A 25,095-nucleotide genomic window follows, 5' to 3' on the forward strand; every position below is an offset into this window, starting at 1 on the left:
TGGCGGCCCCCACCGTCGGGCTGCGCTGGGGCCTGGCGTCGGGAAGGCTGGGCCCCTGAAACGCTGAACCGAGAGAGATGTGGGCCTCTGGGAAGGTGAAGGGATTTCCAGTACTTCTTTTATACCGTGCGTGTTTGAAGTGCGTGGAGAAAAGCTGTTTTGTCTCACATTAAACCTGCCTTCACCAGGTTGTGGAAGGGACTAACGTACATTTTCTGTGAGGCTCTTGAGCTTCAGGAACAAAACTAAAGGATCATGGTGAACACTCCTGTTGATTCTTAGAACAAAAATTTTTTTTGTTGGATAGTCCAGACCATCAGCAAGAAAATGCTAATCACTTCAACAAATGGCAATGAAAATGATTCAGTTGTGCAGAACAAAAAGCCCCAAGCTTCTCAAGCCATCTTTAAGAGTAGGTTGAAGGGGTGGTGAAGCATGACTGGAAAATCCAGTAAGGCTGGCTCCTGATTTGGCATTTACTTTCATTGCTGTATTGACTTAAAACTCTGAGTGGAAGATGATGTTTACTTAAGCTTGGTGACATTAAGCCCGTTAATATCTTTTCCTTTTTTGTGCTTTTGCAGGGGAAGAAGTTTAACTTTGGGAAGATTCTCTTCAGCAACACCACCATTTTCCTGAGATGTAAGTGGTTACAAGGGATTAACCTGCTCTTTGCTGTTTGACACCGCCCCTACTTTAACATTTGCGAATCAAAACACTGTGAAGTGTTGAACTGCACTGGTTGTAGTGACAGCTAATGTAGCATGGGATGAAAGCCGTAGCTCTGATATGGTTAACAGCCTTGAAGCTTCCCAGCTGTGGTCTGTTTAGGCTGTAGCAGAAATGAATGGTTCTGTTCAGGCCCTCTGTGGAGAGGGCAAGATGGGCAATGGGAGCACCACTTCATTTCAGATAGCGGGTAATCGGGCATGGGATGTGCTGAGCCCTACATGAGGTGTGCCTTCCCTATTTAAGATACACTAAATTCCTCCAGCTGTGAGATCTGGTGCCGACTGGGACAGGGGCTCTTGGTATTGCAGGGTGACTGATGCCAGTGTGCAGGAGGCAGTGCTTTTTAAGGCCCTGTTCCTTTTTAGCTGGGTGCTTCTGGGAGTGGTAGGGGAATGTTGTTGCACACTATGGCAGAGCTCTCTCGAGAGCCGTTTTCTCCTCCTGATCACAGTGTGAGAGTGCAACAGAGCAAAGATGTCTGCAGCCTTCCTGTTTGTTCTTTTGGTTTATTGCTCTTTGCTGATCTGGCCAGGGCTGTGGGTTATGTAGGTTACTGCCCAAAGGAGAGTTTCTGTAAAATACCCTCTTGCCTGTGAACGTGAGGAACAGCACTTAGATGGCAACTAGATGATGTAGGTGACTTGTGGAAGTGACTAGCTGATTCAGGAATTCTTGAAATCTTTCCCATGCACTTTGAGCAGTTTAAGGGGTTGTCTGCACTAGTTCTTTTCATGGGGGGGGAGGAAGCTGTTTGATCTCCAGCTGCTAATTGGGTAGTTACACAGTTACAGTGCCTGTGAATGCCTTTCTGCATTTGTGTCAAATGAGGAAATAAGTCACTTTAGAGACAATTAGTGGTATCTGTGCCTTTGTCGCTTCAAGATGTAGTTGCTGCAGTGATTGTGCTCTTTTTTCTAACAGAAAATTAAGGTATAGTAAGGATTAGCTGATGCTTCTTGATGAAATTGCATATTGCTGTGCTTTATTGTGTTTAATGATTTTCACGTTTAATTTCAGATACCTGCCCTTTTTGGGACAGTGTTTCAGAGAGAGTTTGTTAAAGTGCCTCCATTAATCCCACATGAATCTGAAATAGGAGGCTAGTATTAAAGTGATTATTAGTGAAGGCCTATCATGTCAGCGTTAAGGTTTTCCCACTTGCCAAGTGTAGCTCAAATGCTGAGTTTCGTGGCTTGCAGCAAGACAATTGCTAAGTGTGCAACTGCAGGATCAAAATGTAAAAATCTGATGCTTGGGGAAAAGGGGGGGGGGGTGAAAGGGCATTTGGAGCTTTGGTAGGTGTTAGGCTTTCTTGTCTGAAGTTTAATAGAAATAGTGTACTTGTGCTAACGTGGCATCTGAGATGTGGGTCCCCACAGTGAAGTGTGTGGTAAGTCTAATCATGAGGTGTACAGCTGAAATAACCAAGAGAAGGAAGGAACTAAGGCACAGAAAACAAAATTTGTTTGTTGCAAGACAGGTTTGTGGCAGATCTGGCAGTAAGAATTCGATCTCCTGGCTCCTAAGGTGGACTTCAACTACACTGTGCTGTCAGCTTTTAAATGGGCATTAAGCCTTAAAATTCTTTAGTGAAGACACCTGTTTTACGTACCAGCGTGAGTAAAAGACTTACATGAATTTAGGTAATGAATCACTGAAAGAGGAAGGAACAAAGACTAGGAACTTAATTTTAGTTTCTCAGCCTAGATGATACTTAAACTGCATCTGATACTGAGAAGCTTCAACTTTACATATTGTTTCTTTTCTGCTGTGTGTGTGGAAATTGGTCTTTCTGTTGTTTGCTGTCTGTTGCCTCTTCCATCTGCTCTGTGGTGTTTGTGTGGACGGTATGGCCCTTCTTGCCAAACATGACTGCTCATGGGTTGTTCATGTTTTTGATGAGCACCTGCATCTCCTTCTCCACCTCCTCTTCCTTTTTCTTTCTCCTTCTTGATTTTTGATTTTTTCTTCTTTTTGTGTGTGTTGTGTATTGGTGTCTCATGCTTTCTGCTTCTGATTGGGAAGACTGCCACTGGTGTTTAGTATTGCCAATAATGAATTTATTTTTATCTAGTACTTAAGTGCTATTCTAGAAGGCATCTGGTTTCCTGTCTAGGATCATGGTAGAAATCCTGCTCTCTGTAAATGAGTACAAAGACTGCATTTAAGTTGAATGTTGCTGGTTTTGTTTGAAGGCTAAGGAACTTAGATTTCCATGTTGCTAAATTCAATAAATGCCATGGATGCCTTTTCTGTCTTTTAGAGTCCTTCCTTTTCCAGGTTTCTGTAATTTTGATGTTTGCAGATATTGGCGAATTGTTCTAGTCATGGCCTGTTTTAGTTGGTGTTACTGCTGAACAGAGAGTTTCAATAATCATACTTATTTTTAATAAGTAAAAAGGTATTTAAAAGGTGTTTTTGAATCCCTCCTATTTTTTTGGTAGCACTTTTTTGAGAGGTTCTTCATTTGATCAATTTTATCAGAAGAGCTTTTGTTTTCTAAGAATTTGCCATCTACCCATGTCATGGCAGTGCTTGTTTTGCCTCTTAGTTTCTTGTTGTGCCCTCTGCAGCATCTAGGGCTACATGGAGAATGTATGCCTTGTTTTCATGCTTTCCAGAAGGTGTCATAAGGAAACTCTTGTTTTTCAGTGATTGCGTTCCAATCTTTTTTTTTTTTTTTTTTTTTTAAGTCTTAGGTGATAGAGACTCAGTTGTTGAGTTCTTAGCTCTACATATACTTGCTTTAAGTCATGTGGTTTAAAGTGGGATTAGTCAGTTAAGACTCCATGGCAGGGTCTTTTTTTTCTAATTGCATTTTTTACCTGCGGTGGTCAATACAGAGTCATTAAAAGCTCTGTACATGTAACAAATTTGTGGGTGTCTAGTTTGAGATGAATGTTGCCTATGAAGGTGTGGGGACTTCTTAGCTACTAGAAACATGCTGTCAACTCAAAAGAGTCTTGCCATCTGTTGACTGGCAAAACCCAAACATAACCATCGAAATGACTCTTCCAAGACTGAATAATCACTGCTCATTTTGTTTACGGGTGAAACTTACCTTCTTAATGTCAAATTCTTTTCATCAGGCTTTAGTTTCAGAAAGAGATTTGAAACACAAAAATCACACTAGCTTTCCTGAGTGGGGGGAGGGGGAAGTCTTGTGTTTTACTTTTCATGCATGTTGTTCTCTAAGAAATCAAAGCAGAAGGTTGTCTTACTGCTGTTTTAGATAGCATTGCAGCTTTGACGGAGGGAGTTAATGTATAGATGGCTTGTTTGTCTTTTGGGAGTGCGGGGGTGGCTGTTGACTTGCGAAATATTACCTTTTTATTTATTTTCTTGGTGATGGTATATTTAAATTATCTGTGCAAATCGTCCTTAGTATTAACCTGTTCCTAGCTCTCTATATCTGCTATGTCCCCCACATATCTTGGAAAGGGAAATCCTTTTTTGTATTGTAATCACAGGGAGTCAGAGTCACTGCTGTTCTCGTTTGGTATTTGCAGTTGCTGAAATATCCCTGATTGTCTTGAGAACAAAAAGTTTCCGAATGATCTTCAGCTCTTTAATAGAATTGTGTAACGTTATAATGGAATTCTGTTTTCCACATACTTCTTTCTTTCACTGAACAGTGATGGATTACTTGAGGAAAATGTTTTTCTATTGTTTTGCTTTCAGTTTCGTGTTTAAAATAAATATAATTATGGTAGTTTGGCACAGAATGGGAGGAAAAGCAGGGCGGGTAAAGGGTGTCTTACATGTTCTTATCTGTTTGTTTTTGTTTTTGTTTTTAGTTGAAGGGGATGAAAAAGCTTGTGATCCTTCCCAAAGTTACAATGTTACATGGTACTTAAGATATTCTGACTGCTACAATGAAGTCTTCAACTTTGGGGTAAGAATTGTGTGGAAAAACATGGCTTATGATTTTTAGGGGTAAGCAGATTTGGGGGTGAGGGGATTGGAAATGTCTCACTTGCATCCTCATTGCTCTTTGGGCCTAAAAGACACACGCCTCCATTGGAAGATAAATTTCTGGATCATTGGGAATGGAATGGAAAGGAATTGATCCAGAGCTTGCTGGAATTACTGACTTTTCTGGGTTTTGGGTAAAGTGGAAGTGTTTGTCAGAATTCTTCTAAACCCAGAAGCTTAAATAAGTGCATTGACGCTAAACTGAAACGTGAGAATTTATGATAGATGAAAGTACTATTTACAACAATGCTTAATGACAGCAAATAGAAAAAATTGAGTATTTTCATGTTTAGACTAAAGTTCTGTTCTTTATGGATGCACATTGCAAGTATTAGCAAGTTATACAAAATGTATAGTGTTTCTATCAAATGTGGTAGAACACAACTGTGGTTTATACTGTATAACACCTTTTCCATGTTTACTTAAAGTATTAATTATGACAGTTGTAACTACTAACCTAACACAGTACTGAGGTCTTTAATTTTTAATATAATAATGTAGAGTTTGTTTGTGTAGACCGAAGTTTATGCTGGCTGCTGCACCTCCACTGCAGGAATACTGGAATTTCTTTTTTTTTATTTATTAGGTATTAATTTTTACTCAAAGCCTGTATGGGGTTTTTTGCCCCTTTTTTCCTTTTTTTTTTTTTTTTTTGAGGAAGAATAGTTTTGTGTGGTCTTGATGGCCTTTATCCTATTAAATTCTGTTCAAGAGTGTGTGCAGAGGGAAGTTATAGTGCTCTCCAGGTCTTGCAGCTGCCTACTGAGGTAAACCATTTGATATATTGGATGTTAACCTAAGTTCTGTTCTATGTTTGGCAGGATGAACAGGCAGAGTACTATTTTGGGGTTACGTCTGAAGAGCATCCGGGTTGGTCCGGATACTATGCCACGGCTTCTCTCCTCTTTCCAAATTGCTCTGAGCTCTTCAGGCCTCAGGTATGGGTAGAAACTTCAGTTTGCTCTGTTCTCTCATGCAATATACAGAGAAGGTGGTAGTTCCTGTTAGATGTGTTAGCATCCTATGTAAGTATCCCTGTAGGTTGAGAGGTACCTGTTTTTATTTTTATGACAACCAAACTGCAATGATGACTTCTTATTTTGCTTTACTTCTGGCTTGCTATTCAATATCTGGCCCACCATGGCAGGGGGAGGGGGGTAACCACTGTATAGTTCAGTGCTTCTTTTTGTTTGTGGTTCTGCGTTCTGAATTTGTTTCACTTACGGAAGGCTACTGCTAGTTGAGTAGAAGTGTGAATCTCTGGCAGCAGAGTGAAGCTCCCACTAAACTTGGATTGATAAAGGACTGGCGTTTTTTGCTCAGATAATGTTCACTTATAATAGTGGAAATGAAAGTGTGTTGAGAAACGGGTTACTTAAGCACTGATAGAGGGTTAAAAATGAAAAATAAGTAGTGCTAAAATGTGTTTGAAACAAATGAAATGGAAGAGAGAAGACAATGCAAAACAGCATAGGGAAGTAATGTGCAAACATAGGCTCTACGCCAGCTATATCACCAGGCAAAGCTGTGCAGTCATACTAATGACAATATCAATATAACACGCTGTCTTTCTTTACTGGTGTACTTAAGAATTCAAGGCAAATTATACAGTGCTGCATTTGTATTCAGCCATTTCCAATTCAGACAAAGGGTTGTGGATAGAGAATAGTGGGAAATGTCTAATAAGTATTGAACCTAGTGTTGTGGTTTTCTTGTTTATTGTTTATTTTCTTAAGAAAAAAGATGCCTGAAGGTGACTTGAAAAGGGTTTTTATTAATAATCTGTTTGCATGTCTCTAATTCCTTTGATATACGAAGATGGCTTGAAAGGTTTCTTAAAATAATCTGTATGCTGCCTGCTTTTTACGTTTAATAATATGAGAAATGTCAGTTCTACTTTTACTTGGTTTTATAGAAGAGGTCTTGTGGGTTTAGCTGTGTAATGTGAACTTGGGCATCTTAACTGATGTTCAGGTTAATGAAACTGAGGTTTTAAAAGTCTTTAAGTGACTTTTCCTCCAATTCCTTTGAAAAGTCTACTGAAATTTTAACAAAATATATTCCTCTCAGATATTAATTTCTGAAGTTTCACAGAAATTTCTCCTTTTGATTGTTCAGCTTTTTTCTTGTGGTATAGCAATTTCACTAGATTTCAAGTCACCATAGTTCGGGAGAGTCGGCAAAATCTGGATCTCTAATAGGCACCCACTCATCTAGGGACCTTTTTTGCATAGACTAAGGCAGAAATCTCCAAATCCTTTTTCTGTCTGTGTAGACTTCATCTACTAATGGAGATAGCCAAAAGATTCATATTTGGAAAATAAAATTAACTTCACTGCTGTCATGTCTGTGGGTCCAGTTCTAAAAATAGACACCTGTTGTTGGGCGGGGGGGAAGCAACTCTCAAATGACAAAATACTAATCTAAGTATTCAAGACTCCTTCCACAAATGGACAGTTGTTTGATTTAGAAAAAAGAAAGCTCTCTAATACAGCTGTTCAAAGAATCCTTCCTTATAGTCAAGTTTGCCGGAAGCTGTTCTGGTAATGTCATGTTAATATAAAGTGCCTATAAATGCTGTAACTTTCTTTTATCTTACAGATCTTCTATAAAGAATTTGTTCATCCAGAGCCTCTCTCACCTGAGAAACAAGAGGTAATTTTTTTTTCATTCTAACGAATGAGCGCAGGTATGGAAGAGATAGTTTTGGCATATTGATTTATCCATTTTTCTGTTCTTTAAGGGTTTAAAAGATAAGAAGGAGAGTGGAGGAAATCACACAATGATGGCAGATAAAACTGTATGTATATTGAATTTAAACATGGCTTGGAATTCATCAGTCTTAATTTGTTGGAGTTTTTTTATTTATATTTCTTTTTATAATAAATTACTGGTAGCATTTACAAGGATGGTGCAATTCTCTGTTTTTTTGACACCTGGGGTTTTTTTTTTAGCCTGAAACTAGGTTGCACTGTGTGGAAAAACAGAGTAACGGAAACAGAGTAACTGCTTCTTCTATATGTGAAATATAGAACTTACACCATTCAAACTGATGGTATAAATTAAAAAATAAATTTATTTTTTCATAGTAATTTAAAGTAATTGTTGATATGATTTGTTTTAAGTGGTGACTAATATTTAGAGGTTACATTTGGTTTCATCTTTAACTAGTCAGTCTTTTAAGACATTATACCTAACAAGGCAAGTGATTACTTTTGACTTTCAAACCTGTTAGTATTTTTATTATATATTATGTTCAAGCCTTAACCAGGAACAATTGTGAAAATAACTTCAAATTGAATGTCCTGGATGCCAATAAAGAAAATGTATTTAACTCCCTGTGTACTTACAGGGCCATTTACCTTAAAGCTAAAACATAAATAGGTTTGTGTGCAATTGTGAAATAAGGAATCAATGCAGCAAGAGATGGAGGTATTTTAAAGGCAAAATTGGTGTATAAAAAAACATATCCACTTTCTTTTAAGTTTACTGTGTTTTTAACTAAGTCTTTTAATTTCAGTCAATATCAGCATAAACTTTTTTTTTGATACATAAAATTCTGTTGGTTTTAGGTCTTATAGTCAGGAAGTTTCTTAAAAGAAATGCATGCTTTTAATACCGAAATTCTCTTGGAGAGGCCGTTACAAAAAAAGTCTTTGTGGTAGTTCTGCAGTGGTCACATGAGTGGCATACATGTAGATAGTCTTAGTTTTAACCTTAAAGCTCTTGGTAAATATTGCAGTTTCCGAGATGGCTAGAACTTCTTCAGTTGTGGAATTAACAGTTTTGTATGCTGAAACTCAAAAAAATCTGATTTGTTTTATGATGCAAATATTTATCTGGGCAAGCTTCCTTAGTTCATGGGCAGGGTTTGAGTCTTATAGGTATGAGAGCCGTTGCGGGGGCAGTAGTAGTTTCCACAGGAAATGACTACTATGGACATTTTTTACTTTTCAGCTACCTCTTCTATCTTAAATTATAAAATTCAGCCTTCACTAGGGAGATGACTTATATGTAGCTGTGCTGTTGCCAAACAATTGATTTCAGGAGGAAAGAAGTATCTCTGTGATGGTCCTAATGTTTCTGGGCTGAAAACAAGGAATAGGATGTTTTGCTGAATTCTTTGTAGCTTTTGCAGTACCTTTGAGATGACTCTTGAAGTAACCCAGTATTAAATTTTCAAATAAGCCCTGATCACCTCTGAGGTCTTTGAGGATTCTTCTGGATTCAAATAACTAAATTTTAAGTATTATATCTAATAAATAGATTTAAAATTTACATATGAAATATTTGTTAACAAGTTTTAGCCTGGGAAAAGATGGTCTTTATTTTACATGGAAGATACCACCCATGTATGGCAAGTCTACTTCTGTCTTTTTCATGTTGTCTTGACTATGCACTGTCTACATATAGGCATTTTATTTTCAGGCAATGAATGCTGTTATCAAAACTTGGCGAGATGGGCCATATATATTTATTGTGCAAATTGGAATTACAACTGCAAAGGATTCTACTACCAACATTAAAAGAATGGAGAGAACAACACCTTCCTCGTATCAAAATAAGCCCTTTACAAGTAAGATAGCTGTTCATACAGTAAGCTAAAGATATAGTGCCGTTTCTTCTGTATAGCAGTCTGAGCGTATTCTAAGGTACTTCTAATATATACTGTATGGTTCATTTTCATAAGACACTATCTTTCACTTTACATAGATGTAAGTATTACCTACTACAACTCTTTCTTATCATAAGAACACAGGTGATTGTTAGCGTCTTGAAGATCCTAAGGCTGTTGGTCTGTCAGTTTAATGATGGAAGTAAAGAAGAATCCCAAGCAGTTCAATTTTGAGGCTTGGTGTTGTGTTTCCAAAATGTCCAGACCAACACAGTGATTTATATTAATAAGTTCAAATCATGTAGAATGCAAAGATCATAATCGTCACCTTGAATTTATATTCTAGTATACCTAACAGTGCATTCATAACCTATCCAAACTTTAGAGAAGTTTGAAAATCACCTTAAAAAGTTAACTTCTGTGTGTTTCTAAACTTTCCTGTTACACATGAATCTCCAGCACAAATTACTTTTACTTTAAGTGCTGCCATGAGTTACTTAGTAGTGGAGCGTGTAATTTTAATTGCATGCTTTTTAGCTGAGTGTGTTGTGAGTCTTAACTTTCTTTGATTAAAGTGCAAGTTAGATTTAAAAGCTATGTGAAGATTTGGAATTTCTTCACGCTTGAGTAAGAATCAGTTAAGTACTTTATCATGGCTTCTTCCTTTTGGTTCTTGTTCAATTTGGTTATTGGATTGTCTTTTGACAGTGACAGTAGAACTGAAGGGGCCATATGAGTATCTCTCACTTGCAGACTATCCTCTGATGATTGTAAGTAAAACAGCTTTTCTTTGACCTATAAAGTTGTCAGTTGATTTGAATCTCAATTAAATACTCCCCTTCCTTACTTTAGGAAACACAAAGCCAGTGTCTCAGAAAAAAAAAAATTAGCAAAGGGTGTTTTTTGGGTTTTTTTGTACTAAATATGCAGTAGGGAAAACAGATGTAGATTTCAGACGTTTGCATGTGTCACTAATGTTGTCCTTCTCTGGGTTGTTTGACTTGATGCCTGTCAATTTGTAGTGCCAGAAGTTACTGGTATCATTAGCTCTAAACTGAGCAGTTTTACTGATGCTGTTTTTCTCCCTAGCTCATATCTTAGAAAATTTGCTGTTCTATGCTTTTGTTTACAGCTACCCTTTCATTTGTCACTCGTTTCTTTGTTCTTTTACAGCTTAATCTTCCTTCCTCCACCAGTTGTCTTACACCCCATGAGGAGGTCCTTAATACTGCCTAACAGTGAAAGCGTAACTGAACTACAAAGAGCTAATCCCCTTTTTATTCAAAGGAGTTGTTGACTTTGGTTGCTAGTTGCCTCTGTCCAGGAGGCTAGGAAAATAAGATCTTTATGTAGTGTAGACAGACTTTAGCTGGGGATCAATAACAAGTAAGGTCTCTAGCCTGGTATTGGCAAGAGTGGCCTGTAAATAGGAAAGCCTGACAGAGTAAAAAGCTTCCAGAAGCTCTGTTGACATGTAATTCACTAGTGTGAATATCCCCAAGTGGCAGGTCCAGAAAAAGGTCTCTTGTCTAAATGTTTCTGTAATGGAGCATCTGAACATGAACTGGCATGCCTAGGTCCTTACCATTTGAACTGAATGGATTAGTCAGACGTGAAAATCTGTAAGGATCAGTAAGCTGTTCTCCTAAGGAAAGTGTTTTCAGTTTGTGAAAGCCTCAGTGGATTGTGCAGCTAACTTCAATGCTTGCTTGGTTTAAAAAATCTACCTTCTCCAAGAGGAGACTGATTATTACTGTCCTATACTTTAGCGAAGTACTTCCTGCTATTCATTTAATGTCTTACTCTCTCCTCCTTATCCCTCTTCTTAACCTCAATGTCCTTTCTGAAAACTTAACTTGCTCTGGTATAGTGCTGTCATTTAGAAAACTCAGCACTGAGTAGCATTGTCAAGCTTATTGTTCGCCATAGGAGACGCACCCTGAAAGTTCTTCTAAAGCAAGTAACACTGGACTGGGAGGGGAAAGGAAAAAAATAATTGCAAAATGATAATATTTAAATGATTATCTGGGTTTCTTTTTCAATTCCAGATTTTTGGCTGACCTAAAGCTTGGTCAAAAACTGAGTTTGGAAATTAACTTTTGAGAAAAGTTGTGAAATAATTTGAACAGAGGGATTACAACCATAAGTTGCTTATCTCTGTTCTGTGGAATGGTGTGTAAAGGTGACTTGTAAGCTTATTTGCGGAGTACTGTAAATGTACGATGAAGTTAGAATAATATGTGAGAAGGGGCAAAGTTTCTAGTACTTGATGACTTGCCTGAGCTCTTACCTGAGTTTTTGAAAGCTAGTAGCACCTGATACCGTCCTTAGAAAAATTGCCTGTGAATAAATTGGCAGACTGCTCTTCAAGAGAGAAATGGTTCAGAAATTCTGTTACTCTGATTCCCTTTGTTGGCAGTAAGAAATTAAACTGTTGCTGTAAAAGAATCCAGAGAAGACAAATGAACCAATGCTTGTTTGTTGTCACTTTTGTATATAAAAACTTCAAAAGTTGCTATACTCAGGGAGAAAATAGAGCTGTCTTACAGCTGTGAAATGGAAACAAGGAAATTATTTTTCTGGGTCTAAGGTTCCTGTTTCTTGCTTCTTTTTCTGCAATAGTTTTTCATGGTGATGTGTATTGTATACGTGTTCTTCGGGGTTCTATGGCTTGCGTGGTCAGCGTGTTACTGGCGGGATCTCCTGAGGATCCAGTTCTGGATTGGTGCTGTTATCTTCCTGGGAATGCTCGAGAAAGCAGTTTTCTATGCAGAGTTCCAGAATATCCGCTACACAGGGGAATCTGGTAGGTAGCAATTGCAGCTTGCAGTTTAACTGATGGGGGCATAGCACTAATGGCTTATGCTAAACTGGGGTGACAGATGCATGTTAAGTGTATGATTACTTGAGGATTGTTTCAAAACAACAGGGAACCAGAGTTTCTGCATTTTTTTTTTATATTGTAAATATGATCATCTGCGCTCTTCTAAAGCTAAAATGCTGTTGCTTTCTTTGACTCCCAAGTGTAGTGTCTTAGGGATGTAAAATGCTAGATTCTGGAGAGTATTCACTGTAGTGCTGGCTTGAAGTTTAAAATACGACTTCCTAAGTATAGCTTGTAATTAATTTCTGACAGTTGGTATTGACTTTGGAAAGAGACTTTGAAACTCCTTGTTCAACATGACAGCATTGCAGATGATGTTTGGTATTCAGCCCATAGCCTGATAATCCACCTTAAGCGATTCTTGATGATGATGAGATGTTGGAACGTGTCCAGAGAAGGGCAACGAGGCTGGTGAGGGGTCTGGAGAACAAGCCTTATGAGGAGCGGCTGAGGGAGCTGGGGTTGTTTAGCCTGGAGAAAAGGAGGCTGAGGGGAGACCTCATTGCTCTCTACAACTACCTGAAAGGAGGTTGTAGCGAGGTGGGTGTCGGTCTCTTCTCCCAAGTAACTGGCGAAAGGACGAGAGGAAATGGCCTCAAGTTGCGCCAGGGGAGGTTTAGATTGGATGTAAGGAAAAATTTCTTTACTGAAAGAGTGGTTAAACATTGGAACAGGCTGCCCAGGGAAGTGGTTGAGTCACCATCCCTGGAAGTATTTAAAAAACGGGTAGATGAGGCACTTAGGGACATGGTTTAGTGGGCATGGTGTTGTTGGGTTGATGGTTGGACTCGATGATCTTGGAGGTCTCTTCCAACCTTAATGATTCTATGATTCTATGATTCTTGCCACATAAAACTTTGGGACTCTGGTTTTGAGTTTTTAGGATGGATGCATACAAATGAAACTCTGCACGTAAAACTTCATTATGACTTTGTTAATTGGCCACAGCCACGGTACGGAAGGTTTTGTTGGTTGACTTCTTTGAAGATCATCCAGGCTGATCTTAGGGATAAATGTTTTATGGATCACTTACTCTCCACTTCCCCATGGATGTAAAATTTTTCAGTAGCTTATTTTATGCTAAGTGACCTATCTTTTCTGAAAGCTTACTCCAGATGTAGGTAATAAAAAGATTATACACTTTAATAGCCTACTTTCTGAAAATAATTGTCTGCTGTCATACTACAATTGCATGCAGTATTTAATAAAACAAATTCTATTTTAATAACCTAGCTTCCTCCTCTTTGCTTTTGATAGTTCAAGGAGCAGTAATACTGGCAGAATTGCTTTCTGCTGTGAAGCGCTCATTGGCTCGAACTCTGGTCATCATAGTCAGCCTGGGATATGGGATAGTCAAGTGAGTAATTCTGTTGCAGGTTTGTTTTGTTCTATTAAAAGGCTTTTCACTGTTGTTTTTTAATAACTTAGGGCAGTATTCATTTCCCTGTACTTTGCTACTTAAAAGGTAGGTGCTTTAGTTAAGTCCTGTAAAGGTCTAGACTTCTTCACTGGTCAACAGAGACATACAGTTCCATATGGTGATTACTCTTCTTCCCACCCCCTTCCATATACCACTGTTGGGTAGGTTTCTGAGTCACTGTTGAGATACTCCACTGACTGGAATGGGAGCTTTATATATGCCTTCCTTCTGGGCAAGGAGGAGCTTCTAGACCTGGGGTAGGTCAAGAATCGCTGATAGGAGGCTTCTGCTGCCAAGATTGCTGCTCATCTGTCTGTCCCCAGCTGTATTCAATGGTAAAACAACATGTTGTGTGGTAGTGAAAGCTTTTAGCAAGTGTGGGTGTGCTGGGGGAACTGGTGAAGAAGAGGTGGGCTGAGACTTCTTGAAATGTTTGTAAAAAGCTAAACAGGTTAACTAGGAAACGGGACTGTTGCCAATCTTAGTCATATCATACCATATGACAAAATGAATAGTAAGCTTCGAGCACCATAATAAAATTATTTCTGGATCTAGAAGTGGCTTGTCACAAGGACCTCTTATTCACATGCTTCATGCCTTATGTTAGACTCAAGTTGACATGACTTCATTCCTCCCCCCTTAATCTAAATTTCACTTTGTTTTCCTACAGGCCTCGCCTTGGAGTTACTCTTCACAAAGTAGTTATGGCTGGAGCCCTTTATCTATTGTTTTCTGGCATGGAAGGTGTTCTTAGAGTCACAGGGGTCAGTAATAACTGCTTGAATTTTCTCATATGCCCCGTATACTACTGGCTTTATTTACTTATATGCTAAGGGAGAATCCCAGGGCTATGCTGAAAGAACGGAACAGAGACAATGAAGTGGTTGGTTAAACTCAGACTGTGGATATGGATTATTGACAATTATTTTAAGTTTGATGTCTTCTCCGTTTATCAGGATGTAATTCTGTGTATTTTGAAATAATTCTAATAGTTTTCTGATTAGTCAGGTTTCAGACACTATATTCTGCCTGGAACCTTGTGTCTAATACTTCAGATTAGGTAGGGATAGTTGCAGACGGAAACGTACAGCTTGGGTCACCTGGCCATAAGTGCAAAAAAAACCAAACCAAAACAAAAAAACCCCACCCCACCACTCCAATTTTGGAGGCTGTACCTGGGGAAGTGCATGTGAGTGGTGCTGCTACTTGCTTCACTAAGAAGTGCATCTCAGTATACAGATTTCTGTTGTTCTGTTTTTTGTATTTTGGGATAAGGTATTTAACATGTCATATATTTGGTACTTTTTCAGTTTTTCTATGACACTGTGGCTCTGATAGCAAACTTGGCCCTGTCCATGATTGATGCCTGTATTGTTTTGTGGATATCCTTTCATAAACAGCAGAATGTTACAAGCTTATGCACAGCTTATTATTTCTGTCTTATACTTAAAAGGAATAAAAGGTGATTTGCTTGTTTCAGTTAGGACTTCGATAGTTTTTGATGTACACACAAAGGCAATTTTTGCCACTTTCAGTCAAACTTAATGTTGCCAGTGGAGCATTCAGTTCGTCCATGGATAGTGTAAAAGATTTAATTACTACATTTCTAACAAGCTGATTGCTAGTTTTCTGTAATGGAAGTGGCCAGAGCACATTGTCACAGCAATCGCCTCAACAGAGGCTCCTTTTAATGGTGCTAGATTTGACTTAATCTGGAAAACTACTTGCTGGTGGAGAACTGAGAACTGACAATGTGGTACTGTAAGTTCCCCTCTGTGCATTGGGCTAAACTCTTGGTTCAAACCCTCTGCTTCTGTAGTAAAACTCAGAAGCATTGTGGTAGAGTATTTGTGGTTTCTTGTACAATAGCCTGACCCTCTTCACTTCTTCTGTACCTTGTTTCCTTTTCAGTTTGTTCTTACTGGCTCTCTCTTTGTCTCCAGGCCCAGAATGATCTTGCCTCCTTGGCTTTTATTCCCCTGGCTTTCCTAGATACTGCCTTGTGCTGGTGGATATCCTTCACTATTTTACTTGGTGGGGTGTGTTTTCTTTCAAATTTGTTTTTTTGGGAGTCTTTTTGGCTGCACTTTTAAAAATTGGCTTCAAGTATATGTTCTTTCTACTTCTGGTAAAGCTAATAGAACCTCTGTAATTGAGTGTTCAGGTAAGCTTCTGCTACAGCCAGTGCAAGGAAAACTAGGTGACCAGTAGGTATCTGTGTTAGAGCAGCTCCTGAACATAGACTAGTTAAGTCTGTCTGTTACCAGTCTCTGATTGTTGAAGTATGAAATTAATTTGTTCTAGTGTAGCACTGTAACAATACCATAGTAGTAGCCTTTGGAGAACAGACTCCGTTTACGTTTTGGGGAGAAGGTTTCTTAGTAACATCAAACCTAAAATGCTTTCTGTAAAATTTGAACTCATCTTGAAGTAGTTAGGTGACAAAATGGGGCAGTGTTAACTTTTTGGTGTCTTGACATATTACATCCAACTATAATCTTGTATGACTTCAGCAACTGCTGTAAAATGCCGAACTCAAAGCCGTGTATAGCAAAATCCCTATAAAGTGTTCTTAGTGAAAGTCAATCACAAAACTCTATTTAAAATGTGAATAGCTTGCTGCCCAGCCATGACAACCCCAATTCTCTCTTACCATGATGTCTCTCCTAAGCACTTGTTTTGTCACTATGGAAATAAAATTGTAGGCAAAAGGGTGAAGACGTGTATGCACTGTCTAATGAGATTTTAACTCACTTCTACTTCAGACTTGACTTTCCATTTATCAGAAATACATTTGACACTTTTCTGGAGGATTGGGCCATAGTCCAAAATAGATGCTTGGATACCATCTTTGTGTGACAAGAGTTCTAGGTTTAGATGACTAAACATGAAAAGGATCGATCCTGCTTTTTGGCACCTTTGTCATAGGATGAACTTTTCTTCTACTGAGTCTGGTCTACCTTTTTAGAGGGCTAAGTGTGTGGGTGGGAGAGCTGTTGATCATAAGATCTGTGTCCTCCTAAGTCTGTGACCAGCTTGTCCCTTCAGAGGCTTTCCTTGACTTTCCATACATATTCATCAGCTTAACTCAAACAATGAAACTGCTAAAACTTCGAAGGAATGTTGTGAAACTCTCTTTGTATCGGCACTTCACCAACACACTCATATTGGCAGTAGCAGGTAAGCAGAAGATTATGTTAATCAAGTAAGAGCACTTGCCATTTCCATATATGGCTTGATTTGATCACTAAAGCAGACTTCTGAGTTTGGTGACCTTTCTGTAAATGCAATCAAAGTACTTGGTATTTCTAACACTTGACCCATTTCTAATAGTGGGTCTATGCCAAGTGTTATGTTGATACTTCAGAGGCAGTGGATTATTAGTCCTGATCTTAAGATCAGTAGTTCTGTGCAGCTCCTCTAATGGAGCACTTTCGTCCCTCTTAAAGCTGCCGGGGGCAAAAGGTTATTATCCTATGCTGTTAACTTCACAGAGGTAGTTTTTGCCAAAATCACAGTATCACTGTGGATTTTTAAGATGTCTGAAGACCAGATAGCTGAAGACCGGAGTGATTCTTGGAAAAATAGTATTCTTAGTATTACAACATAATTCCCTCTATTCTGGAAGAATACAGATTCAGATTCTCTCTCCATTTGTACTAGTGATGAACTGAGCTTCAAGACTAAATTTGTTGGTACTTCCAGGTGCTCAGCTTGTCATCTATTTGGAAATGCTATCCATACAATGAGCAGAAAACGTCTAAGCACTGTGCTTTTTTATTTAAACAAACAAAAAGGCGCATTCCTTTTAATTGACAGCTCTGATTAAATTCCTTGCAGCATCTGGTTCTTAGTCATCATAGAACACCTTAGCGGAAGGAAGTCTCATCTTCTAAAGCTGTGGTGAGAGCATAATTTGACTCTTATGGGTCAAGGTCTGAATGCTCAGGCATTTGGGCAGATCAGATGGTTCATTTACTTCGAGGTAGGCTTTATTTGTCAACTGATAATGAAACCATGGTTTGGAGACTAGATGGAAGTAATATAAGAATAGTGAATAGGGATGAGGAATTTGGCTAAACACTTCATATCATACTTGATTTATGCCTTGTGTCTCTGAAGAACCAAGAACAAAATATACTGGTCTGTGCCTAAACTACTGTATAAGGTCAGTGCAATAAATCAATCTCTTGTTTTCCAAAACTAATAAATTGGATTCCAAGAATTCACTATTTAGGTCTTTGCTCTTTGTTTGGGAAACACAGTGCTGTTAGTAGTATATTTTGATCAGCATATTTTGTAGTAATAAGCAGCTTGTTTGTTTTAATCTTGCAGCATCTATTGTATTTATCATCTGGACCACCATGAAGTTTAGGCTGGTGGACTGTCAGTCGGTGAGTTTATATTGAATGCTTTCTGCAGTTGCTGCCTCTTGATAAGTTTACATTTGGCAGTGTAAGAGGTGAGATTGGGCATTCTGGAACAGATTTTTCTGTGGATTATGTCTAGAGTAATATACCATATGCTAAAATTCTCACTGTTGTGGGAAACGAGCCTCTGCCTATCGTTCACCCTTGGAAAGAGCTGAGGACATGGAATCTTTTTCTTCACAACTTTTTCTATTTGTGCTGTTGTTTTCCTTGACAGGATTGGCAGGAGCTATGGGTGGATGATGCCATCTGGCGTTTATTGTTTTCAATGATCCTTTTTGTCATCATGATTCTGTGGAGACCATCTGCTAACAACCAAAGGTTCAGCTTTTCTTACCTCTTTCTCAAAATACTTCTTTGGGAATGCTTCTTTATCCAAAGAAGTACTGGTGGGTGATTTTTTTAATTGCTGTATGCTGATCCATAAGGATACTAAGCAGTGTGTGTAGGGGCTTGAGGAAAAGTAAGTGTAGGAAGTCACATAGATAAAAATCAATGTGTTCCTGGTGGTGAACTTATTTAAAAAGAAGTGACTTAAACTTTTGATTATGTAGTTTAGCATAGGTCTTAAAAACAATGAACTACACAGAATAATCAAGTCACATGAATGTCGGGGTAATGAATCTCTTGGGTGGCAAGAGATACTATTCTAAGATAGCTTTTATTCTTTCCCTCCTAAAGGTTTGCTTTCTCACCACTGTCTGAAGAGGAGGATGATGATGAGCAGAAAGAACCAATGTTAAAGGAAAGCTTTGGTAACAGAAAAACTTTTTTCCCACCTAATTTCAGTGTTGAAGAGATACTTCTGTGGAGGGAGGTCTCTTGTTCTCTGGCAAAAAGTTCATTACTGCTGTAAAAGCAGAGTCAGTGCCTCCCTGTTGCCATTGATGTATGCAGTTGTAAAGGAAATATTGGCTTTGTTTAGTGTTTATATTGCCTGTTTAATTCTGGGGTTTTTAGATGACATTGTACATACTGCTACTGTTGCGGTTGCTTTACCGTGTCCACTGGACTTTGTTTTATTAAATATGTCAAGGATATGACTTGGATCCAGTCACGATGATGGATATGTGAGGATCTCTCGGGTATTATTGCTAGGCAGTGGTTTAGTTTCCAGTTCTCTTTTAAAATCCAGTTTAAGGATTTTCATTTATTATCTGTTCTCTGAACTCTTCAATCTTCTTCATTTTCCATACTAGGGCCTAGTACAGAAATGTCTACTGTAAATATATGGATGAATATGTTTACATATTCATGAAATTACATACGAATAAAAGAGTCCTGCTTTATAACACTAGGTTGCATATTTACTTCCACTCACTCCCCTCCTACTATAAAACCCTCTCTCTTCCCTGCCTCCCATTTCCCTATGTCTATTGCCCTTGTAACACTATTATTTATAAGTTGTGTAAAAAGTACGGTGACGTACCCGCTGCTGCTGTCTGTCCACAAATCAGTTCTGCTGGGCTGTATTAATGCTATTTCACTTGTTAAGGAGCTGAGGAGGAGTGTGTAATCCCTTAGGTGCATTTGCCAAATCAGCTATATCTGGCTGTCTGCCAGGCTGATAAATTTTGGGAGTTGCATATGTCTCAGAATGGTTGAAGCTGGAAGGGACCTCTGGTGGTCGTCGTGTCCAAACACCTGCTCAAACAGGGTCACCTAGAACAGGTTGCCCAGGACTCTGTCTAGATGGCTTTTGAGTACAAGGATGGAGATTCCACAGCCTCTCTGGGCAACTACGTCTTTGAGTGCTATGCTATTTACGTCTGGCTTAAAAGGACTAGAAATTGATATTTCCTAGGTAAAATTGCAAAATTCAGGAAAAACTAGGTACTCCACCTGTCAAGAAAAATACAAGCCTTTCAAAGGGAAAGCATCATAGTCTTAATTTGTCTGTCTTACTCTGTCTCTTTGGATTTGATGAAATATTCTGAATGAACACTCAATGCTTTCACTTACAGTCTATGAACAATTACAGTTCAGTTACCCCAATCTTTTTTCCTTCTTTTGTCTTCAGAGGGGATGAAAATGAGAGGTACAAAGCAAGAGCCAAATGGAAATGTAAAAGCAAACAAAGCTGTGAGTATGCCCTCCCTACCTCAAAGGATATAGATCCATCTCTCTTGGTTGCCCCCTAGCAGTAGCTTACAAATACGCAAGGTGTTCAGCCTGTAAGTGTGAGTGTCCTGGTTTGCTTCAGAGTGGGAGTGAGTCAAAGTATCATATGTTTACAGGACTTCTGAAAAGAAAGTAAACACAGGTTTTTATCTAATTTCCTGTAAGTGCAATGGAAGCTTTAGAATTCAGTCTGTTCTTTAAGAAAGTTTGAACAATCCAGTATAGATAGAACTGTATACTACTATGTTCTGATAATGAATAATACATTATTTTAACAAGTTTGTCAGGCTGAGAGGGAGGCTGAACCATTTTTTAAATAAATTAAGTGCCCTTCTAATTTTGAGATTTGTGATTCATTACTCGAATGGGGTGATGTGTATATTATTTTGTAGCTACTGAAATAGTTTGGGTGGAACGTTTTTAATATATCTGCATTTCTTCCATGTGGCTTATAAGCAGAGGTGGTTTCACATTCAGCTAGGAGGTAGAAAATATGTCTCAGAATCTTTTCATGGAATTCATGCATAAATTTAAAAGTGGAAAGAACCTGTAGGAATTAATAATAGCAGTAATATTTTTTGTCATTAACATTGTTTTTCTCAAAGGTTGGTTGCAACTGCATGCTACTTACCTGAGGATAACGTAAAAATCAAACTTTTCTATTTTGGGGACAGCGGGATTAGAAAGGTTCAGTTCTCCAACTTCAAAACAAGTGTGCTTGTGTTGTGAATTAGGGAGTGTTCATCAGATAGAAATCCTGACAACACAGTTTAACTTACCTTTGCAAGATCTAGCTTGTGCTTTTTATAATAATTTTTCATCTGTAACATCTTCTAAAGATAATCTAGTTTAGTCTTCCACAAAAAAATATTATGTAAGTAACCAAAGTGTCCTGAGGGCCTGCTTTTCCTAGTCAGCATTAGACTATTACAGAGTTGACAGTAAGTTATAGGTGGGGTTTTGTTTTTTCTTTTTTCTTGGAATGTGTTTTCTGTAATCCAGAAATCAAGTTGAAGGTGGGTTTTTTGGGTTTGGTTTTTTTTTTTGAACTGACATTATAAATACATTGGCTTTTGTCAAGTAGGCTGAGAAGAAAAAGGCTTGCACGTGACAAATTTTGGGAAAATTGACTTTTGTTTTCTGTTTAATTTCTGTACTTGTAGCAGGAGGATGACCTGAAGTGGGTAGAGGAGAATGTTCCTTCGTCAGTGACAGATGTGTGAGTATTTGTATAGTCACAATAAAAGCAGGTTCCTTGGACACAGGAACACAAATACATTAGAATGCCTTATAACTTGTATGCTGTACTTACATGAGCAGACGCTGAGTTTAGCCTGGAGTTGGCCTCTGACTTCTTAGCATGCTTCCACTTGGCTTTATGCAGTCTGTCAGACGTACGGTTCATGCCACTTGAACACATGCTGACTTCAGGAATACCATCTCGGACTGTGAAACCACAGACTGATTTGTTTGCAGTTCACTGAAGTTAAAACTAAATAAATCCAGAAAACAAAGAACAAAACCCCTCTCTTTCTGTTTAGTGCGCTGAAAAGTCCTTTGAGTATCTTGCCGAATGTAAACGACGAAATAACGTAATTTAGATTTCAACTTTATTTGGAATGTCTGTTGAGTCACTCTTATGCTTCTGGCAACGTAGTCAGCTATGTAGGCAGTCCATATCTGTTCTGCTTTTAACTTTTACGTCCGAAAAATGTCAGTGTCTGTGTCTAAATTTTTCATAGCAAAACAGAAGTTCATATATTAATTATGTTCACAAATCTGAACAGGTAATTTTGGCAGAGGCTCTGGATTTAAGTACAAAACTGCTTGAAGTTAGTTAAAGACAAGAAATTGGGTGAAGCTTCAAGAGGATGAAAAAGTGCATTTTCTCAATTGAATTTGTTTTTCCCAGTTCTAGTTTTTTTTCTAGTACCATTTTTTGAAGAATGGTAGGATTCCTTAAGAAAACAAGGACTAGACTGGTATAAGCTAGGAAAGGGCACTTCGGGGTAGTCTGCTGCAGGGTTTTCTGTTCTTGAAAGTACGTTGATGAGGGTTGTGAAGAGATGAGATACCATTAGAGAGATGGAAGGTCTATTGTAGCTGAAAAGGCTATGGTACCGGTGTAACTTTGATTTCTGGGATGTGTCTTTACAATACGGTCCCATATTGTAAATGTCTGTAGTGTAGTTCAGCAGTGTTCTCATATGAATGATGTGGCTTATTTCATGGCAACTTGGAAATTGTTCAGTTGGTAAAGAGAAGCTTAGAAAAAAGGAATTTTAAAACTGTGAAGGTCATTGAGGATACTCCTTGGGCTCTTCCTCTTTTGTCTGTCTTTCTCTAATTTCTATCTGTTTAATTGAAAGGTCTATCTTCATTATTGCTCTCCTGTACCTTAAAAAGCTTAAGGTGAAACATAAGGCTGAAAATGGTTGTCAATAATATGCTCTCAGTAGGTGCTCTAATTCTCTTAACTATTTCTTTTTTCTTTTTTTTGCCCCCTTGCAGTGCTCTTCCAGCTCTTCTGGATTCAGATGAGGTCAGTAAACAAATCTTCAGTTCAAATTAGTCTTCTGACATGCCAAAGGAGTCATGAGTCAGATGTTAAGGACTTGGCTTGTTAGAACTGGCCTCTGAACTTGCCAGCGCAGCAGTAAAATACTACAACGGGGGGAAGGATGGTGGGGACAACCATGATACAACTTCTTAGAATACAAACATGTATTCTAAATGTGTATTCTAAAAGAAGTGGTATATCTGCTGTGTAAGTTGGACTTCTGACTTAAAATGCATACAAGTGTCCATTTGTTGTGAATGTGCAAAGCATACCACCTTATTTCTGAATAATGTAAACCTATTGGGGGAAATGACAACACTGGGTATTTTTATTTTCCAGGAAAGAATGATTACACACTTTGAAAGGTCCAAAATGGAATGAAGGAGTAGCTTTTCGCTACTGGAAGTGGAGACGCCTCTTTTAAAGTTGCTTGGTGGAGCAAGTGCATCCTGCTGATTTGTTTCCTGATCCCAGCCTTGGAAGTTTGATGCTTTATTGTCATGAGGGCGTCTTGCTGTGGAAGAAGTTCACAAGGACATTATAAGCCTTTTGGAAATTTGAATTTACAAAGTTGCTGCAAGTTTGGATTTTTAAGCAATTTAAATGTGTACTATCCCAGCACCTTCTGTAACTTTTCAAATATTTAATCTGTGAAACTAAAATTCTTAATGTCTGCTTGAGGAGTTTATATTTCAATGTTACGATTGACCCTTAGAGGTGAACTGCCTATACCTTTTGGGGGGGGAGGGTGGGGACAGAGAAAAATAAGCACTGAAGGAACAACAGACCCGTTTTCTGGTAGATAACAGCTTACTGCTGTTGTATGTGTCCCAACATGAATGAGAGGTTTTTAGAGAGAAGTTCCTGTTAATGAAAAAAATTAAGATGCCAGAAAGGAAATATTTGGAAAAGTTACAGTGCTATGAGTTTTTAACAAAATCAAGTGCAATTTTATTCATAACACTGTGTAAGAAAGATTTTCTATTTTAAATGCCATTGACCTATAGGTAACAGCTGCATAGAGCTAACACTTGCTGTTGTGGCACATCTCATTGCTGGCAATGTGGTGGATGCCTGGAAAAATGATTTGCCCCTACCTTCCACGTGTGGCATGATTTAATTAAAAAAACAAAAACACAAACCAAAACCAAACCCTAACATCACCAAACCCACTCCTGCAGTGCTCCTCCAAGTGCTTGACTACTCATGTTAAGCAGATATTAACCAGACATTTCAGCAGAACTCTTCTCCCTGCACATATAACATCTCCCACCGAGAAGTTGGCACTCTTCTTCGAGAAGATGGCACTGCTTTCTGGAGGGTGCAAGCACTGCTTACCTTACTTGAAAGAGGCTTTGCGGGGAGTATACAGTGCTGGGGCAGTTCTGTTCCCAGTGTCTGTTTAGAATTGCCTCCCATGTAAGTGATTTGATGATGGGCTTTCCTGTCCCAGTTGGTCCCTGTGGCCAAGAGGTACTCTGAGATCACTGTGTTTTAGTCAAAGCTGCAGATTTCTGTTCTATATAATTGCTTTTTGTTTCTCCTTTTCAAATGAAAAAGAGCTTTTGGACAGTGTTCTGTTTTCATTCTATGGTTGGCTGAGAGGCTTCACTTGCAGTAACTTACACATGGAAACCCATTGTGGACTGTATGACAAAAGCTCTAATTTGGGTTCATAACCTTTACAACTGATAATTACCAGGCAAGCAGCAGCACAAGCTGGACTTCTAGAGAGCTGATGCGGCTGCTGCTGGAATGGCATAGGGAGTCAGCTATTCCGGTTCTTCACTCATAATTATGTCAGCAGAAGTGAACATGTGCCTGTACTTCATTCATTCCACTGTAAGGTCTGGTAGTTTAGTTCATCTTTATCAGTGATTTATTCTGAAACATGGCACTTTACGGTAGAGTAGCTGAGGCACAAGTGCATAGTATCTTCTGCTAGCTGTGCAGTGGGGGAGCAAACCCTCAGCAGATGGGCAGAGAAAAAAAGCTGTGGCTATAATGCGTCAGTCTGCCTCTGCAAGAGTTGCTGGAGCTCTTCTGCCATCCCCTTTAGGCCACAGGTAGAATCTTTAATTAGAAAACACTGACTTCTAATTTGCTATGCTTAATTGATATAGATGAAACAAACTTTACCTCCATGTCCTTTTGGAGAGAGGAAACTTTGTGAAATAAAGCTCCGTGAAACTCGCTATTTAATTTTTTTTGGGGGGTGGTTTTTTTTTTTAAAGTCCTATTGTTTTGGGTTGTTTGGGGTTTTTTTTCAGACAAATAGGGGAAAAATGTTCTCTATTGGAAGCACAAAAGAAGTTTGTATGTACTATTTAATAAAAGCTAGGCAAAGAGTAGAAAGGC

At 38.6% G+C, this 25,095-nt stretch overlaps 1 protein-coding gene across 1 annotated transcript in view; it reads left to right on the plus strand.

Moving 5' to 3' along the window:
* Window positions 1-25,095, plus strand: part of TMEM87A (transmembrane protein 87A) — a 26,793-nt gene extending 1,698 nt beyond the window's left edge. The window contains exons 2-20 of the mRNA XM_009319249.1: window positions 534-642; window positions 4,530-4,627; window positions 5,529-5,645; window positions 7,309-7,362; window positions 7,451-7,507; window positions 9,136-9,283; window positions 10,031-10,092; window positions 11,945-12,128; window positions 13,464-13,563; window positions 14,297-14,390; window positions 15,570-15,638; window positions 16,698-16,806; window positions 17,962-18,020; window positions 18,274-18,377; window positions 18,738-18,811; window positions 20,077-20,138; window positions 21,341-21,396; window positions 22,689-22,719; window positions 23,077-25,095. Of these exons, the coding sequence (XP_009317524.1) occupies window positions 534-642; window positions 4,530-4,627; window positions 5,529-5,645; window positions 7,309-7,362; window positions 7,451-7,507; window positions 9,136-9,283; window positions 10,031-10,092; window positions 11,945-12,128; window positions 13,464-13,563; window positions 14,297-14,390; window positions 15,570-15,638; window positions 16,698-16,806; window positions 17,962-18,020; window positions 18,274-18,377; window positions 18,738-18,811; window positions 20,077-20,138; window positions 21,341-21,396; window positions 22,689-22,719; window positions 23,077-23,118 (1,629 nt within the window). The 3' untranslated portion in view covers window positions 23,119-25,095. The remainder of the gene's footprint in view (window positions 1-533; window positions 643-4,529; window positions 4,628-5,528; window positions 5,646-7,308; window positions 7,363-7,450; window positions 7,508-9,135; window positions 9,284-10,030; window positions 10,093-11,944; window positions 12,129-13,463; window positions 13,564-14,296; window positions 14,391-15,569; window positions 15,639-16,697; window positions 16,807-17,961; window positions 18,021-18,273; window positions 18,378-18,737; window positions 18,812-20,076; window positions 20,139-21,340; window positions 21,397-22,688; window positions 22,720-23,076) is intronic.

Source organism: Pygoscelis adeliae, unplaced genomic scaffold (assembly GCF_000699105.1).
Source record: "Pygoscelis adeliae isolate BGI_AS28 unplaced genomic scaffold, ASM69910v1 Scaffold22, whole genome shotgun sequence".
Taxonomy (NCBI): Eukaryota; Metazoa; Chordata; class Aves; order Sphenisciformes; family Spheniscidae; genus Pygoscelis; species Pygoscelis adeliae.